Source organism: Etheostoma spectabile, unplaced genomic scaffold (genome assembly GCF_008692095.1).
Source record: "Etheostoma spectabile isolate EspeVRDwgs_2016 unplaced genomic scaffold, UIUC_Espe_1.0 scaffold00000417, whole genome shotgun sequence".
NCBI lineage: Eukaryota > Metazoa > Chordata > Actinopteri > Perciformes > Percidae > Etheostoma > Etheostoma spectabile.
This window is the reverse complement of record NW_022602601.1, coordinates 1-19,509: the sequence shown is the minus strand read 5'-3', so window position 1 is coordinate 19,509 and position 19,509 is coordinate 1. Positions and strand designations below refer to the sequence as shown.

The 19,509-nt window shown below is 43.2% G+C and overlaps 1 protein-coding gene across 1 annotated transcript; it reads left to right on the top strand.

Moving 5' to 3' along the window:
- Positions 1–381: 381 nt before the first annotated feature.
- Positions 382–18,815, top strand: LOC116674498 (spondin-1-like; the record flags this gene model as incomplete). Its single annotated transcript, XM_032506937.1, has 2 exons — positions 382–584; positions 18,679–18,815. Coding segments are annotated over exons 1-2 (290 nt in total), but the record flags the coding sequence as incomplete, so codon positions are not given.
- Positions 18,816–19,509: the final 694 nt, after the last annotated feature.

Genomic DNA, 19,509 nt, shown 5'->3' with positions numbered 1-19,509 from the left:
AACAGTTGTACTTATGTCTTGGATAAGACGTGATTGTTAAGATACCAATGACATTAATAAAGAAACTTACAATTACCTCATTATTATTATCTTCAAATATTTTATTATTTTCAGTAAGTTTAAAACATTCAGAGAGAATGTAATTATGACCTATTTTCTGAAACTAATTAGATACTTTAGAGCTTCAATTATCTAGCAATTAGTAGAAGTTGATTAACTAACTAACTAGTAATTAACTAAAAATTGCAATAACTGAGTGTTGAGATATAGGAAAATGTTTCAAAACATACTTAGGGCTGTGTCATTAAAAAATATTAAACAGTTAATTTAATTATCTGGATATGCCCTTTGTTTTTTCAGTTTTTATTACCTATGTCACCAGGCGAGCAGCTCCATCAGCAGAGTTTTCTGTGGACCGGACCCATCACCTGATGTCCTTCCTCACCATGCTTGGGCCCAGCCCAGACTGGAATGTGGGGCTGTCAGGAGAGGACCTTTGCACCAAGGAGTGTGGCTGGGTCCAAAGGCTGGACACAGACCTCATTCCCTGGGATGCAGGCACTGACAGTGGTGTCACATATGAGGTAATCTAATTCATTTTACTGGTTAATTCAAAAGTATATTAGCAGTGGTAGACACCTGAGAGGTATAACATTCAGTAGAGACTTGTAGATATGTTACAAAAGCTGTTGCCTTTTTGGAGGACCAATTGGATAATTGGCTGTAATTGGCTGTTACATTACTGTCTTGTCAACCCTAACACTCTAAACTGTAATGATAGCTTGAAAAATATCAACCAAGTTAACTTCCATCTTTGTAAGCTAGCTAACTACTGACTATTTTTACCAAGACCCCAAGAACAACTACAGTGGTGTGAAAAAGTGTTTGCCCCCCTTCCTCATTTCCTGTTCCTTTGCATGTTTGTCACACTTAAGTGTTTCGGAACATCAAACCAATTTAAACAATAGTCAAGGACAACACAAGTAAACACAAAATGCAATTTGTAAATGAAGATGTTTATTATTAACGCTCTGGGCCCTGAGGCCATTTTTACAGTTTAATTTCCGTCTGGATTTATTTTATAAAAAAGCTTGTAAAACATAAACCCTGTTGTCTACAGTCAAGATATGAACATCATTTTTTTCAGGACAAACTGGGTTATTGGAATATTTGGGTTGCAGTGAGGTCACTTGCATGTTAAAAATGGTTGTAGGGCCTTAAAGATAAATAAATAAATAAATAAATGAATCTTCCAGATATGTATTGATATCACAGACATATAAGTAAAACCTAAGCCATTTTCCATTCTAAAACACTTCTCATATGTCTTGGGAGTCACACTGTGAAGAAATAACCATTATAACTTATATAGTTGACAAAATACATGCATTCTTTCCAAAAAGGTCAAGACGTTTTGCTCTCATGACATTTACTTATGCCAATAATAACATAATAATGTCATATTTATTGATATTACACCCACAGCAATGTTATACAAGCAAATATGTGTCTAAATATTGCATTATTTTGCCTTCAGTAGAGTCTTTAGGCATTTTTGTCCCCTCTGGCCTTCCATCCAAGAGTTTGCCTTTATCTCCCATATATGGGCATGTACTTCCTGAAACAATAGACGGGACAGACAGGGCAGACGCTGAGGAGCGATCTAGCGGAAGAAAACGAGCCAAAACGCGATGAATTATGGATAAAAAGTGGATCAATCTTGGATATAACAGTATGGATTTAAAGCCCAAAGAGGCTGAAGTTCCAGGCTGGATAGAAAACCCCCTGTAGAGGCTAGAAAGACCCGGAAAAGACCTCCGTAAAGCCGAAAGCGTCAGGATTCAAACGAAACCGAAAGTGAGTAAATCGCCCTGTATGGTTCAAAAGTTATTAAACTATGAATCAGAGGTACTTTTAAACTCGTGGGCGAGTGTCTCGGGCTCAGAGGGTTAAAGGTGAAAAAAAATCCAAACCATCATGGCCCTGTGTGAAAAAGCGATTGCCCCCTAAACCTAATAACTGGTTGGGCCACCCTTAGCAGCAACAACTGCAACCAAGCGTTTGCGATAACGTGCAATGAGGCTTTTACAGCGTCCTGGAGGAATTTTGGCCCACTCATCTTTGCAGAATTGTCCTAATTCAGTTACATTAGAGGGTTTTCGAGCATGAACGGCCTTTTTAGGGTCATACCACAACATCTCAATAGGATTCAGGTCAGGACTTTGGCTAGGCCACTCCAAAGTCTTCATTTTGTTTTTCTTCAGCCATTCGGTGGTGGACTTGCTGGTGTGTTTAGGATAATTGTCCTGCTGCAGAACCCAAGTTCGTTTCAGCTTGAGTACACGAACAGATGGTCGGACATTCTCCTTCAGGATCTCTTGGTAGACAGCAGAATTCATAGTTCCTTTTATCACGGCAAGTCTTCCAGGTCCTGAAGCAGCAAAACAGCCCCAGACCATCACACTACCACCACCATATTTTACTGTTGGTATAATGTTCTTTTTATGAAATGCAGTGTTCCTTCTACGCCAGATATACATGGACACACACCTTCCAAAGAGTTCCACTTTTGTCTCATCGGTCCACAGAATGTTGTCCCAAAAGTCTTGGGGATCATCAAGATGTGTTGTGGAGAAATTGAGACAAGCTTTGATGTTCTTTTTGCTCAGCAGTGGTTTTCTCCTTGGAACTCTGCCATGCAGGCCATTTTTGCCCAGTCTTTTCCTGATGGTGGAGGCATGAACGCTGACCTTAACTGAGGCAAGTGAGGCCTGCAGTTCTTTGGACGTTGTTGTGGGGTCTTTTGTGACCTCTTGGATGAGTTGTCGCTGCGCTCTTGGGGTAATTTTGGGTTGTTCCAATTGTTCCTGAATTTCTTTGGGTCTCGGCATGATGTGTAGCTTTTAAGGATCTTCTGGTGGACCTTACTGTGTCAAGCAGCTCCTATTTAAGTGATGCCTTGATTGTGAACAGGTGTGGCAATAATCAGGCCTGGGTGTGGCTAGAGAAATTGAACTCAGGTGTGGACAACTACAGTTATAGTATGTTTTAACAAGGGGGGCAATCACTTTTTCACACAGGGCCATGATGGTTTGGATTTTTTTTCACCTTTTAATAATAAACACCTTCATTTACAAATTGCATTTTGTGTTTACTTGAGTTGTCCTTGACTATTGTTTAAATTGGTTTGATGTTCCGAAACACTTAAGTGTGACAAACATGCAAAGGAACAGGAAATGAGGAAGGGGGCAAACACTTTTTCACACCACTGTAGTAAATATATCCCCTTAGTTCTCTCAAAACATTCATTTATTTTGATAAGCATTACTAAATAATACATGCCAAAGTGAAGTGTTATAGATGTCAATGACTATACACTATATCTTTGTCCGATTATCTGTAATAAAGTTTTTTATTATTATTATTTAGAATATCAACAGATACAAACAACCACAAACAATACACTGAGACATCAGAATGCGTCCCAGAGCCACAAAAAAACACAGAGAGAAAAGCTGGGAGGGAGGGAGACAAAACAACACATGCAGAAACAGAAATAGCCACACACACCGGCCCAGTGTTTGGCTTTCCAGATAAATTCAGATACCGCTGATTGTAATTTATGCCAATAGCCTGCAGGAGAGGAGAGAGGTACCATAGAGTTCACAAAATGTATCCTGGCTAACACATTCATTTTAACCACTGAGACACAGGCTTGAATCGATATGGGGAAATCCATCCATTTTTCCATACCTTTCAAAATAGTGTTTAGAGCAACAGAGTAGTTATGTTTATCTGGCTTAAGCAGGGGAAGACCTCAATGCCTAAACATTTCAATTCAATTAATTTCAATTTTATTTATATAGTGCCAAATTACAACAACGGTTATCTCATAGCACTTTTCATAAAAGTGCAGGTCTAGACCGTACTCTGTGATGTTATTTAGAGAAACCCAACAATTCCCACCATGACCAAGCACTAGGCGATAGAGGCAAGGAAAAACCTTCCTTTTAAGAGGCAGAAACCTCGAGCAGAACCATGGCTCAGGATGGGCGGTCATCTGCCTCGACCGGTTGGGGGTGAGATAAAGAGACAGACAGGAAAAAGAGAGAGAAAGAGAGAGAGAAAGAAAGACAGAGAAAAGAGAGAGAGAGACATGGAGAATTGTAGCAGAGGGTGTCGAGCAGGAACATGGAGGCAGCAGGTGACTCCAACCACAGATCCAGACTCCACAGCTTCAGAGCCAGAAACACCTGCAAGAAGCGATAGGAGGAGAGAGGAGAGGGGCAAGAGAGCACAAGACTACAAGGGCAGGAGAGCACAAGACTCCGGGAAAGGGAAGAAGTTGAGTCAGTAACATGCATTAATGGGATGAGGTTGCTTACAGATGTAGAGAAGGAGGAGGAGAGAGGTGTTCAGTGCATTATGGGAAGTCCCCCAGCAGTCTAGGCCTATAGCAGCATAACTAAGGGAGGGTTCAGGACTCACCTGAGCCAGCCCTAACTATAAGCTTTATCAAAGAAGAAAGTCTTAAGCCTACTCTTAAATGTGTAGACGGTGTCTGCAACCTGAACCCAAACTGGAGCCTGGTTCCAAAGGAGAGGAACTTTTGGAGACTCTAGGAACCACAAGTAACCCTGCATTCTGGGAGCGCTGTGCTCTGGTACTATAGGTACTATAAGGTCTTTAAGATAAGATGGTGCCTGACCATGAAGAGCTTTGTAGGTGAGAAGAAAGATTTTAAATTCTATTCTGGATTTTACAGGAAGCCAATGCAGAGAAGCTAAAACAGGATAGATGTGATCTCTTTTCCTGGTTCCTGTCAGAACACGTGCTGCAGCATTCTGAATCAGCTGAAGAGTCTTTATGGAGTTTTTCAAGCAGCCTGATAATAACGAATTGCAGTAATCCAGCCTAGAAGTAACAAATGCATGGACTAGTTTTTCTGCATCATTTTAGACAGTATATTCCTGATTTTTGCAATACTACGTAGGTGAAAAAATGTCCATCCATCCATCTTCGACCGCTTATCCGGTATCGGGTCGCGGGGGCAGCAGCTCCAGTAGGGGACCCCAAACTTCCCTTTCCCGAGCCACATCAACCAGCTCCGACTGGGGGATCCCGAGGCGTTCCCAGACCAGGTTGGAGATATAATCTCTCCACCTAGTCCTAGGTCTTCCCCGGGGCCTCCTCCCAGCTGGACGTGCCTGGAACACCTCCCTAGGGAGGCGCCCAGGAGGCATCCTTACCAGATGCCCGAAACCACCTCAACTGGCTCCTTTCGACGCGAAGGAGCAGCGGCTCTACTCCGAGCTCCTCTCGGATGATTGTGCTTCTCACCTTATCTCTAAGGGAGACGCCAGCCACCCTCCTGAGGAAACCCATTTCGGCCGCTTGTACCCTGGATCTCGTTCTTTCGGTCATGACCCAGCCTTCATGACCATAGGTGAGGGTAGGAACGAAAATTGCCCGGTAGATCGAGAGCTTCACCTTCTGGCTCAGCTCCCTTTTCGTCACAACGGTGCGATAAACAGAATGTAATACCGCACCAGCTGCTCCGATTCTCCGACCAATCTCACGCTCCATAGTCCCCTCACTCGCGAACAAGACCCCAAGGTACTTAAACTCCTTCACTTGGGGTAAGGACTCACTCCCTACCCGAAGAAAGCACTCCATCGGTTTCCTGCTGAGAACCATGGCCTCAGATTTTGAGGTGCTGATCCTCATCCCAGCTGCTTCACACTCAGCTGCGAACCGATCCAGTGAGTGCTGAAGGTCACAGACCGATGATGCCATCAGGACCACATCATCTGCAAAAAGCAGCGATGAGATCATAAGCCCACCAAACTGCAACCCCTCCCCGCCCCAACTACGCCTTGATATCCTGTCCATAAATATTATAAACAGGATGGTGACAAAGCGCAGCCCTGGCGGAGGCCAACCCTCACCTGGAACGAGTCCGACTTACTGCCGAGAACCCGGACACAGCTCTCGCTTTGGTCATACAGAGATTGGATGGCCCTAAGAAGGGACCCCCTCACTCCATACTCCCGCAGCACCTCCCACAGTTTCTCCCGGGGGACCCGGTCATACGCCTTCTCCAGATCCACAAAACACATGTAGACTGGTTGGGCATACTCCCAGGCTCCCTCCAGGATCCTTGCGAGAGTAAAGATCTGATCCGTTGTTCCACGACCAGGACGGAATCCGCATTGTTCCTCTTCAATCCGAGGTTCGACTATCGGCCGAACTAGGGCTGCACGATTATGGCCAAAATGATAATCGCGATTATTTTGATCAAAATTTTGATCGCGATTATTCTCACGATTATTTGTTGATTTTAACCAAAACTAATTTTATTGTCACATAGGCTATTTATAACTGCGAGAGGGAGTGTGATGGACGCTACTCACAGAGAGACGGCTGATCATTATGAACAGGTCCAGCACGGGTCGAACGGCGGATACACACGTCGTGTGTATTAAACGTCTGTATCTTCACTGCGCTGCATTTTTATGAACTATGATATTCTGGCCATGGGTCACATCTCTGGTCCTGGTCCTGGTCCTGGTCCCGGTCCAGGCTTCGGTCCAGCAGCTCCGTCTCCCACGCTGTGACTCTACCAACTGAAGTTAGCTGCATTCAAAAACTTCTTCTGTGTTCTTCGCCGTAGCGGCCGCGATAACAGTTACCCGCGGAAACACTGGTACAAATACAGGTTTGACCCTCATACTTAACAATATACAGCTGTGTTAATGAAAAATTAAAACTGTAGACATATGTCAGAAGTGTGGACCGGCGGCCGCTGTGCGGCGGGGCGCGGAGAGTAGAGGAGAGAGAGTAGGACGAGAGAGCGTAGAAAGATCCACACAGGCACGGCTTTACAGACGAAATGGGTCATGTAACGCAAAATTAAACCATATCCATACAAACAGCATTGCAGCGGATGCGAGGACATTAGCACCGGTGCGTCCTAGAAGAGCTAACAGCTAACAGACGCTACTAGCTAACAGCTAACAGACGCTAACTAGCACTGGTCACTGCTGTTGTCTGAAAAACAACAAATGGGACAAAGTGTTGCGTTTACTGGTAAACTGGTAAACCTTGAGACTGACGTATTACCGACTGCTATCTGTTGAGTTTTCCTCACGCTACTCTGTCCTCTGTGACTGTCTACATCTAGAAACTTAGCTGCACGGGGTGCAGTGAACTACTCTGACTGGCTCATGAGCAGACGGCTTTATGGAGCGGGAGATTGGCTTTGCAAAAAACCCGGAGCGTTCAATGAAATGACGCTTTATAAAAAATAATCGCTTGATCACGCAAATTTGATCGTGGGAAGTCCAAATCGTGATCGCGATTAAAATTCGATTAATTGTGCAGCCCTAGGCCGAACCCTCCTTTCCAGCACCTTGGAGTAGACTTTACCAGGGAGGCTGAGAAGTGTGATACCCCTGTAATTGGCACACACCCTCTGGTCCCCCTTTTTGAAGAGGGGAACCACCACCCCGGTCTGCCACTCCTTAGGCACTGTCCCAGACTTCCACGCAATGTTAAAGAGGCGTGTCAACCAAGACAGCCCCTCCACACCCAGAGCTTTCAGCATTTCTGGATGGATCTCATCAATCCCTGGGGCTTTGCCGCTGTGGAGTTGTTTGACTACCTCAGCGACCTCCACCAGGGAAATTGACGATAATCCCCCATCATCCTCCAGCTCTGCCTCCACCACAGAGGACGTGTCAGCTGGATTTAGGAGTTCCTCAAAGTGCTCCTTCCACCGCTCTATTACCTCCCCAGTTGAGGTCAACAACGTCCCATCCTTACTGTATACAGCTTGGATGAGTCCCCGCTTCCCCCTCCTGAGGTGGCGAACGGTTTTCCAGAAGCACCTTGGTGCCGACCGAAAGTCCTTCTCCAAGTCTTCTCCGAACTTCTCCCACACCCGCTACTTTGCCTCTGTCACGGCAGAGGCTGCAGCCCTTCGGGCCCGTCGGTACCTTGCAACTGCGTCCGGAGTCCCCTGGGATAACATATCCCGGAAGGACTCCTTCTTCAGTCGGATGGCTTCCCTGACCACCGGTGTCCACCAGGGTGTTCGGGGGTTACCGCCCCTTGAAGCACCTAAGACCCTTAGACCACAGCTCCCCGCCGCAGCTTCAGCAATGGAAACTTTGAACATTGTCCACTCAGGTTCAATGCCCCCAGCTTCCACAGGGATGCACGAAAAGCTCCGCCGGAGGTGTGAGTTGAAAGTCCGTCGGACAGGGGCCTCCTCCAGATGTTCCCAATTTACCCGCACTACGCGTTTGGGCTTACCAGGTCTGTCCAGAGTCCTCCCCCACCCTCTGACCCAACTCACCACCAGATGGTGATCAGTTGACAGCTCTGCCCCTCTCTTCACCCGAGTGTCCAAAACATACGGCCTCAGATCAGATGAAACGATTATAAAATCGATCATTGACCTTTGGCCTAGGGTACTCTGGTACCACGTACACTTATGAGCATCCCTATGTTCGAACATGGTGTTTGTTATGGACAATCCATGACTAGCACAGAAGTCCAACAACAAACAACCACTCTGATTCAGATCAGGGAGGCCGTTCCTCCCAATCACGCCTCTCCAAGTATCTCCATCATTGCCCACGTGTGCGTTGAAGTCCCCCAGCAGAACTATGGAGTCCCCTACTGGAGCCCCATACAGGACTCCATTCAAGGTCTCCAAGAAGGCCGAATACTCTGAACTCCTGTTTGGTGCATATGCACAAACAACAGTCAGAGTTTTCCCCCCCATCACCCGCAGGCGTAGGGAGGCGACCCTCTCGTCCACTGGGGTAAACTCCAACGCAGCGGCGCTCAGCCGGGGGCTTGTGAGTATCCCCACACCCGCCCGGGCAGGGTCACTCCCTCTCTACCTCGATCTTTCATGGGGTTTTTGAACCATTCTTTGTCTGGCCCCTCACCTGAGACCACTTTGCCATGGGAGACCCTACCAGGAGAACACAGCTCCAGACAACACAGCCCTCAGGTTCATAGGGACAAACAAACCTCTCCACCATGATAAGGTGATGGTTCCCGGAGAAGGTGAAAAAATGTGGTCCTTGAAATTGCTTAATGTGAGAATAAATGACATGTCCTGATCAAAGATAGCTCCAAGATTCCTCACAGTGGTGCTGGATGCCAGGGTGATGCCATCCAGAGTAACTATCTCCTTGGATAATGCGTCACTGAGATGCTTGGGCCCAGAACAATAACTTCAGTTTATCTGAGTTTAACATTAGAAAATTACAGGTCATCCAGGTTTTAATATCCTGAAGGCACATTTGAAGTTTAGCTAACTGATTTGTTTCATCCGGCTTGATTGATAGACATAATTGAGTCTCATCTGCATAACAATGAAAGTTTATAGAGTGTTTCCTGATAATATTCCATAATGGAAGCATATATAAAGTGAACAGGATTGGACCGAGCACAGATCCTTGTGGGACTCCATGACTAACTTTGGCGTGCATGGACGATTCATCGTTAACATGTACAAACTGAGATTGATCTGATGAATAAGACTTAAACCAGCTTAGAGTAGTTCCTTTAATGCCAATTAAATGTTCCAGTCTCTGTAATTGGATATGATGGTCAATGGTATCAAATGCAGCACTACAATCTAAAAACACCAGTACAGAGATAAGTCCTTTGTCTGATGCAATTAGGAGGTCATTAGTAATTTTCTCAAGTGCTGTCTCTGTGCTATGATAAACTCTAAATCCTGACTGAAAATGATCAAATAAGCTGTTGCTATGCCGAAAGTCATACAGCTGTTTGATGACTGCTTTTTAAAGAATCTTAGAGAGAAATGGAAGGTTGGATATAGGTCTATAGTTGGCTAAAACATCTGGATTAAGGTTGGGCTTTTTTTAAAGAGGTTTAATTACAGCTACTTTAAAGTACTGTGGTACATACAGTGGTGTGAAAAAGTGTTTGCCCCCTTCCTCATTTCCTGTTCCTTTGCACGTTTGTCACACTTAAGTGTTTCGGAACATCAAACCAATTTAAACAATAGTCAAGGACAACACAAGTAAACACAAAATGCAATTTGTAAATGAAGGTGTTTATTATTAAAGGTGAAAAAAAATCCAAACCATCATGGCCCTGTGTGAAAAAGTGATTGCCCCCCTTGTTAAAACATACTATAACTGTGGTTGTCCACACCTGAGTTCAATTTCTCTAGCCACACCCAGGCCTGATTATTGCCACACCTGTTCACAATCAAGGCATCACTTCAATAGGAGCTGCTTGACACAGTAAGGTCCACCAGAAGATCCTTAAAAGCTACACATCATGCCGAGACCCAAAGAAATTCAGGAACAATTGAGAAAGAAAGTAATTGAGATCTATCAGTCTGGATAGGGTTATAAAGCCATTCCAAAGCTTTGGGAATCCAGCGAACCACAGTGAGAGCCATTATCCACAAATGGTGAAGACATGGAACAGTGGTGAACCTTCCCAGGAGTGTCCGGCCGCCCAAAATTACCCCAAGAGCGCAGCAACGACTCATCCAAGAGGTCACAAAAGACCCCACAACAACGTCCAAAGAACTGCAGGCATAACTTGCCTCAGTTAAGGTCAGCGTTCATGCCTCCACCATCAGGAAAAGACTGGGCAAAAATGGCCTGCATGGCAGAGTTCCAAGGAGAAAACCACTGCTGAGCAAAAAGAAAATCAAAGCTTGTCTCAATTTCTCCACAACACATCTTGATGATCCCCAAGACTTTTGGGACAACATTCTGTGGACCGATGAGACAAAAGTGGAACTCTTTGGAAGGTGTGTGTCCAAGTATATCTGGCGTAGAAGGAACACTGCATTTCATAAAAAGAAAATTATACCAACAGTAAAATATGGTGGTGGTAGTGTGATGTATGGGGCTGTTTTGCTGCTTCAGGACCTGGAAGACTTGCCGTGATAAAGGGAACTATGAATTCTGCTGTCTACCAAGAGATCCTGAAGGAGAATGTCCGACCATCTGTTCGTGTACTCAAGCTAAAACGAACTTGGGTACTGCAGCAGGACAATGATCCTAAACACACCAGCAAGTCCACCACCGAATTGCTGAAGAAAAACAAAATGAAGACTTTGGAGTGGCCTAGCCAAAGTCCTGACCTGAATCCTATTGAGATGTTGTGGTATGACCTTAAAAAGGCCGTTCATGCTCGAAAACCCTCTAATGTACCTGAATTAGGACAATTCTGCAAAGATGAGTGGGCCAGAATTCCTCCAGGACGCTGTGAAAGCCTCATTGCACGTTATCGCAAACGCTTGGTTGCAGTTGTTGCTGCTAAGGGTGGCCCAACCAGTTATTAGGTTTAGGGGGCAATCACTTTTTCACACAGGGCCATGATGGTTTGGATTTTTTTTCACCTTTAATAATAAACACCTTCATTTACAAATTGCATTTTGTGTTTACTTGTGTTGTCCTTGACTATTGTTTAAATTGGTTTGATGTTCCAAAACACTTAAGTGTGACAAACATGCAAAGGAACAGGAAATGAGGAAGGGGGCAAACACTTTTTCACACCACTGTAGCCTGTAATGAAGACAGATTGGTTATATCTAGTAGAGAAGTGTTGACTAAGGGTAAAACTTCTTTAAGTAGGCTAGTCAAGATGGAGTCTTAAGAGGCAGGTTGATGGTTCAGATGAAGAAATAATTGAATTAAATTGATGAGTGAAACAAAGCAGTCTAAACATATACAGCATCTGGTTTTACAGCTGTTTCTAAGGTTCCTGAATGTAGAGATAAATTGATGCCAGTTAAAGGCAGGTCTTGATGAATTTTGTTTCTAATAGTTATAATTTTATCATTGAAGAAGCTCATAAAGTCGTTACTACTAATAGCTATGGGAATACTTTGCTCAATAGCGCTGTGACCTTACGTCAGCCTAGCTACAGTGCTAAAAAAAACCTGGGGTTGTTCCAATTTTCCTCTATTAATGACGAATAGTACGCTGCTCTGGCATTACGGAGGGCCTTCCTATAAGTTTTAAGACTATCTAGCCAAATTAAACAAGTTTTTTCCCGTTTGGTGGAATGCCAAATCTTCTCAAGTTTCCGCAATATCAGAATCAGAATCAGAATCAGCTTTATTCGCCAGGTATGACAGTTTACATACGAGGAATTTGACTTAGGTTGGAGCAAGCCTCCGGGCGGCAGCTATGGAACAGTGCCACCACACGCTTTCTCGAAAAGGAACAATGCAGACAGCAACATAATATACAATACAACATCACAACATAATGCACAAGACAACACACAGTTCATGTGGACACATGAAGGAATTTTTTGAGGTGGCATTGGGAGGGTGTGATAAACACAAGAAATCAAAGCAGACAGACGGATACGGGGCGGGATGGGGGGGGGGGGGAGTGTATGGTGTGTGTGTGTGAGATAATGAGTTGTGTGTGTGAATGTGAGCGTCAGACTGTCTATGTTGATAAAAGCTCAGTTCATCTGCGTGACCTTGAAGAGATAAGCCAGAGTACAGGACGATAGAATGCTTCAATTTGAGTTTCAGTGTTTTACCATGGAGCTAACCGTCTTTGTTTTATTATCTTCTTTTTTAGAGGGGCAACAGAGTTGAGTGTCATTTGCAGCGAGCCTGCTGTACTATCAACAAAATGATCGATTTGGGAGGGACTGAAATTAGCATAGGAGTCCTCCGTTACTTTGTGACTTGGTAATGAATTAAAAGCTGAAGGAATCACATCCTAAATTTAGCACTAGCAGATAGACATCTTGTATGAGGGTTTTTGCATAATGGCGTATAGTTCAGCAGTATAAACTCAAAAATTATCGAACAGTGGTCAGATAAAAAGGGATTCTGTGGGAACACTATCAAATGTTCAATTTCAACACCATATACCGGAACAAGATCGAGGGTGTGGTTTAAAAACGGTGAGTAGGTTTATGAACACTTTGAGAGAAGCCAATTGAATCTAATAGAGAGATAAACGCAGTACTAAGGTTATCATTCTCATCATCCACATGAATATTAAAATCCCTACAATAATAACTTTGTCCGTTTGAAGGACTAAAGTTGACAAAAACTCTGCAAAAATTCAGATAAGAATTCAGAGCATGGACCAGGTGCTCGAACACTATAACAAATAGAATTGGTTGCTGTGATTTCCAATTGGGTGTGAAAGACTAAGAACAGATTCAAAACTTAATAATTTAGTTAGTTAGGTTTGGAGCAAATTAGTAGACTAGAATCGAAGATAGCTGCAACTTCACTCCTAAGCCTGTGCTCAAGGAATGTGAGTATTAATATGACTGGGAGGGGTGGATTAATTAGGCTAACATATTCTCCATCACCCAGCCAGGTTCAGTAAGAAAAAAAAATCATATTTATAATCTGATTTTAATTCATTACTAGTACCACCTTTAGAAAGAGAGATCTGATGTTTAAGAGTCCACATTTAATTCTCTATTCTTTTGCACTATTGCACTTGTGGTTTTAATTTTTATGAGATTTTCATGCACAGCTCCTCTTCTGTTTAACTTTGATTTAAATAATTTTGATGGTCAGGGGGCAGACACCGTCACTATGGGGTTTGACTAGGAACTCCTGGAATGGGGAGCAGAGAAGTGTGTTAGACTGCGACTCTGAGTAGGGTTTTGGGTGGGTAAATGCTGAAATAGAAGGACAGAGAAGTGTGTTAGACTGTAACTCTGCTCCTGGTCCCAACTCTGGATTTTAAGGATTAGGTTCACTAATAAACTGGTCCAGATTTCTAGAGAAAAAGAGCTGCTCCATCACAAGTGTGATGAATGCCTCTCTCAGAATGAGACCAGATCTTACCCAGAAAGTCTGCCAGTGATCTAAAGCCCACATCGTTTGCTGGACACCACCTCGACTGCCGGCACAAAAATGATGACATGCGGCTATACATGTCATCACGGTCAGATTGGGCAGAGGTCCAGAGAAAACTAAGGTGTCCGACATTGACTTTGTGTATGTACACACCGATTCAACATTAATCTTAGTGACCTCCGTTTGGCGTAACCGGGAGTCATTGACGCTGACGTGAATAACAATCTATTGTATTTACGATTATCCTTAGCCAGCTGTTTCAATAAGACTCAATGTCGCGCTGTGGCCTTGAGATGAACTATGGCCATTGGCTTTGCTAATTTCACATTTTTCAAAATGGAGCTGCCAATAACCAGAGTTGGTTTCTCAGCGCATGTGTTGCTGAGTGGGAAAAATCTGTTAGAAACTGAGCAGGCTGGTGGTGGTCCGGGGCTTTGAAAGCTTATGACTATTTTATTTACGATTACCAGAGGCCAATTCAGGCTCAGGCCGGCCTGCACCAACTATTGGGGGGTGGCTAGCTAAAGTAACTAATAACTGATCTATCATGATGCGGATCTGGACTTCTAACGCACTAAGCTTCGCCTCCTGTCTATAAACAAACTACACTTGTTACACACACAGTACTATTACCGCTAAAGGAGGCAGAGGAGTAACTAAACATCTCACACACCAAGAGAAAGTAGGAGAGCTAGAGGTAGACAACATGGCTAACTTCTAAGCTAAAGTGGCTAACAGCTTAGCTTAAGTACGGTAGCGTTAGCTACCAAGTGTTCGAAAAAAAAACTATGTTATTCAAAAGTCGCTGAAAGATGTGAAGAACTTTGAGTGCTTAGGCAGAACTACTGTAAGAATAAGTGTTTAGCGGACAGTTAGCTGCTGTAATGACAAATCTACAAATTTAACTGGTATTTAGTGAGAGCAGCAACACGTTACCAACACACAAGCACCGTAAACGGAAATGAGCCAGATTTGCTTACCGCAGCACGTCAGCCAGTTTGTCACAAACTGCTTAACAATGGGGATGTAGCAGAGATGGTTGATTTGCCGGCAGAATCATTTAAATTAAGTAGTGCAGACTTTGACCAGTTTTTTAAAACCTGCTAAGCTTCCATACTCCTCGCATAAAGATAGATGGTTAGGAAGAGACTGAAATAGGTTTTCTAAAAAGACCAAAACATTGTCCGCAAATAATGAGGGATGATGCTGTGTATTACGAATTCATATTGGTTGAGACCATAATTGATTGGCGAATGGCTTGAGCAACGGCTCTAGAGAAATGACAAACAATGCAGGACTCAAGGGGCAACCTGGCAGGGGGATCTAGAAACTGTAAATAAAGAGGAGGTGCGTCCGGTTAAGACTCAAGCTGAGGGATTAGAATGCAAAACTTTAATCATACCACTGAAGGTTTTACCAAGGCCCATCACCTCTAAGACTGACCATAAAAATGGCAGTCAAGTCTCTCAAAGGCTTTCATTGCGTCAAGAGAAAGAAGTGGCATTGGGTCTTACTGTCCTCTGCCGCATCAACAATGTGGAGAAAGATTCTAACATTATCTGCTGCTTGTCTCGTTTTTATGACTCATGTTTGGTCAGAGTTCATTAATATTGCCATATGAGACTCCAAACGACAGGCTAGGAGCTTTGAAATGTTTTTAAATTAGCAATAAGCCAACTCAGAAGTCGATAGCTAGAGCACTCTGTAGGATCCTTATCTTTTTTCAGGAGTAAGGAAATTAAGGCTGTGTTAACATCTTGATACATCACCTCGATAATTCACCCTTTCAATAGAGAAGTTAATCATGTCAAGGAGGAAGAGCCCAACTGTTCCAAAAAGTTGCGTAAAATTCTGGGGGAATCCCATCAAAGCCCGGTGATTTTCCTTTTTTCATATGCTGTACTGCCACCCTTAATTCTTCAAATGTAATCAATTTGTCCAGCTAGCTGATTCCTCTGCTGATAACTGAGGCAAGTCAAGCTGATTCAACCAGCTGCCCCACAGTGGGATTTATCCAAATTAACCTCAGAGTCATACAGATTGGAATAAAATATCTGAAAGAATTTATTTATTTTGACAGGGTCCATTCTAATATTACCATCTGGAGATTTAATAGCGGGAATATCTACAAAATAAACACTGGATCTAAATCTCATAGCGAGAAGGTGACTAGGGGTAGCACCCTGAAAGTAATAGCGCTATCTTGCTCTGTGAATAAGACATTCAGACCTCTGTTTCAGGATGTTGTTTATTTCTCTCTTGACTAATGATCGTTCTAAAGTTATCTGTTCAGTCAAATTAATTTGTAACAGTGGGTCCAATCTGGTGAACTCAACTTCATGGTTTTGCAGTTTCAATGATGTAGCTTTGCGCGTATTAGAGTAGATACTATTCTGGTTTGCTCCTAATAAACCCTTTACTTCGTCCTACAATATCCTGGGGTCTTCTACAGGGCCAACATTATTGTCTGCAAATATCTGGAATATTGCTATAAACTGAGTGATGTTGGATTCATTTTTCAGTAAAAAAGTATTAATCGCCATCTAGCAGCACGGACGGTCTAGGTGCTGAGGCAGAGGACCCTTTATGGTCCGACAATGCTATTGGAAGTAACACCACTTTATCAATTGAATAAAATAATTGAGGGGATGCAAAAAGAAAATCTATTCTGGAAAAAGATTTATGTCTACCTGAGAAAAGGAATAATCCTTACAGGTGGAATAACTGCACACCAAACATCTATAAAGGCCCAAGCCTCTGGCCCATGATGTCAAAGCATGAATGAGTGACCTTTGCGTTTGAACCATCAATATTTGGGTCCCACACAGCATTGAAGCACCAACAACAAAGAACAGTCCATTTACTCCAGCATCTGATATGTGAGATACCATAGAAACCACCATCAAAAATATTAGGTGCATAAGATGGCACAAGTGCAATTTCCCCAAAACTACACTCTATTGTAGAAATCATAATTCTGCTGTATTGACTGACCAGGAGAACAAAACTTTAAGCGGAATATTCCGTTAGACAATAATGGCCATCCTTTTGTTTTCGAGCTTGCTGAGAAGGATGAAACTGTATGATAGAGTCGGTGGCTAAGCGACTGGTATCAGTCCTGTAGAAAATGTGTCTCCTGTAATAAAGCAATGTCAACATTTCTCTTTTTGAGTAAGGTTTGGGTGCTGGCTCGCTTGTGAGGTGCATTCAGACCACCACAGTCACCCTTTAAAAAAAAAAAAAATTGTTCTAAATGAAAGCAGTTCCAATAATAGCGCTATATCCAATAATTTGCCATCGGACAGTCTGGCGAGGTCAGTGACTCAGTGTTCGGTGTGTTGTCCGTCGGTGGGGCCGTCACGATATGCTGCTGTTGGATTAGTATTTGTGTCCCATAATAATCCCCAAGGCCTAAATTCTGGGTGTTAAACTTTGATTACTATACAAGATCAGTGGAAGACTAAGGTATGTGTTGATAATAGTGTAGGGATTGCCCGAGGTTCATAGCATTGTAGTGGGCTTGCCACCAGCAATAATTAGTTCTCTTCACTGACCATGACAAGCAAAGTAAATAGGCTACAGCCTCCTACAAGCCAGATGGCTGCACCTTATCGTACAAGCGCATCCGGTGGGGCTGTCTGTTCGTTAATGACCTTAAGCGGAAACAATGGTTTGGAATATGATCCCTTATTTACAAAATAGGCACCAAAACTTGTTTCTGAAACATTTGAAGTGAGAAGTAGTCTTTGCAGATGCAGACTGTCGTCATTTCAGATTGATAATGGTCAGTAAAAAGTCAGCTTGTGAAAAACGTCGAACCTAGCCATCCGCTCCTCATTTGCATTAGTTGCCAGAATTTAACTGTATGCAAATGAGGAGCAGGCCCCACTTCTCCACAATCTTCGCGATGCTACCAAATGCACTGCACTGCTGCTCCCATTAAATTAAGGGGAAGTGTAGAAATGATGCCGACAATGGACACCTACCATCAGACTCACACACAGGTAGATAGAGTACAGAAGCCCACAACTCTCCGGTGATAAAACCCAAACCGGCATATGTCCATAGCAAAGAACAACAGGGTAATCCACAAATAAGCGAAGTCTGACACACAGAAAGTCAGGAAAACTGGAATGCTTGGAATCATGGATAACGCTCAAACGTTAACACAGAGGAAAGATGATCTTGCAATGAGGTAAAGGTGGGGACTACCAAGGACTGGGGAGATAACGAGACGCACGTAAAGCACACTGGGGTAGGGAATGTAATCACACACTGCGGGAAGGCAGACAAAGTAGGAAGTAAACCAGGAAGTGACCGACCTGAAACAAGACGAGGATGTAAGTTAAAAACAGGAGTGTAGGAACAAACAGAACTAATAAAGGAAATAGAAATCATCAACTTGACACAGCAGCAAGGCATGCCATAGATTGCGTTTCCTCAGGCATATTTGATCGTATACCAGAGCAGATGTTTTTCTTTAGTAAACCAATCATTCCAACACCAAGTGATTTGCACATTGGGCAGGGCCGGATAGATCAGATGGGCTCAAATCTCAGATGGATTCAAATCATGAACTGATCTTTGCATCAGTAGCATCTTATTTTCACACGTCTATATTAGATTAGATTTAGATTAGATTCAACTTTATGTCATACACATGTACAGATACAAGGCAACGAAATGCAGTTTGGGTCTAACCAGAAGTGCAATAGCAGTAAGTGCAGGATATACAATGGTTCCGTAAGTGCAACCCTGATAACAATAAGGTTTTTTACTTACCATGCCACTTACCCTTTTATTTTGGCTTCTTTCAGTCACCCAACAAGCCTACCATTCCTCAAGAGAAGATCCGACCCTTGACCAGTTTGACAAACCCCAGAGCCCATTCTATGACCCAGAGGTGGGGCCATTACCCCTGTAGCCAAGCTGGTGTGGAAAGCATCGCTAGAAGGTACATTTTAACAGGACACTTAAAGATAGAGTAGGTATAGACCACACTCTATAATTTACAGAGATTCAACAATTTATACAGAGAAAGAGCATTGAGCCAATTTAATATAAACTTCTATGCTGGTTCAAACCTTTTTTTCAATGCGACTTCAAAGTAATTGCACATGTGGTCCAACCTTGTTATAAAACATATTGTGCAAGTTTGTAACGATTGGACAAACAGCTCACTTTATTTAAAATGCCTACAACTTATTTGTCAAAAACTTTATTTTCAATTCAGTGTGATATGTAGCTCAGTCCAGCTCATGGCAATTGAGAGAAAAGCAGCTGATCAAAACTAAAATAATTGCTGATAAAGCCGCAAGCTGCGAAAAACCTCGATTGTGTCATTCCACGTCAGTTATTGTGCATTTAAGGTGCTCCTTAGTTGGTCAATTTGAATGAGACTTGCAGTGTATGTGTGAGGTCATTATGGAGACATTTCCTGGAAGTTTTTGTGTAGATTGGACAGACTCAGTCATTTATAGCCTGATTTGTGCTATATCACCTGCAGTTTGTTTGGATTCATAGCGCCCCTTGGTGTTCAATTGGAATGAAACTTCATTGCGTGGTTAGAGAGACACATCCTGAGAAAATTGTGATGATTGCAAAGAATATGTGATTTATGGTAAAATGTTTGTATGCCACTCACCTAT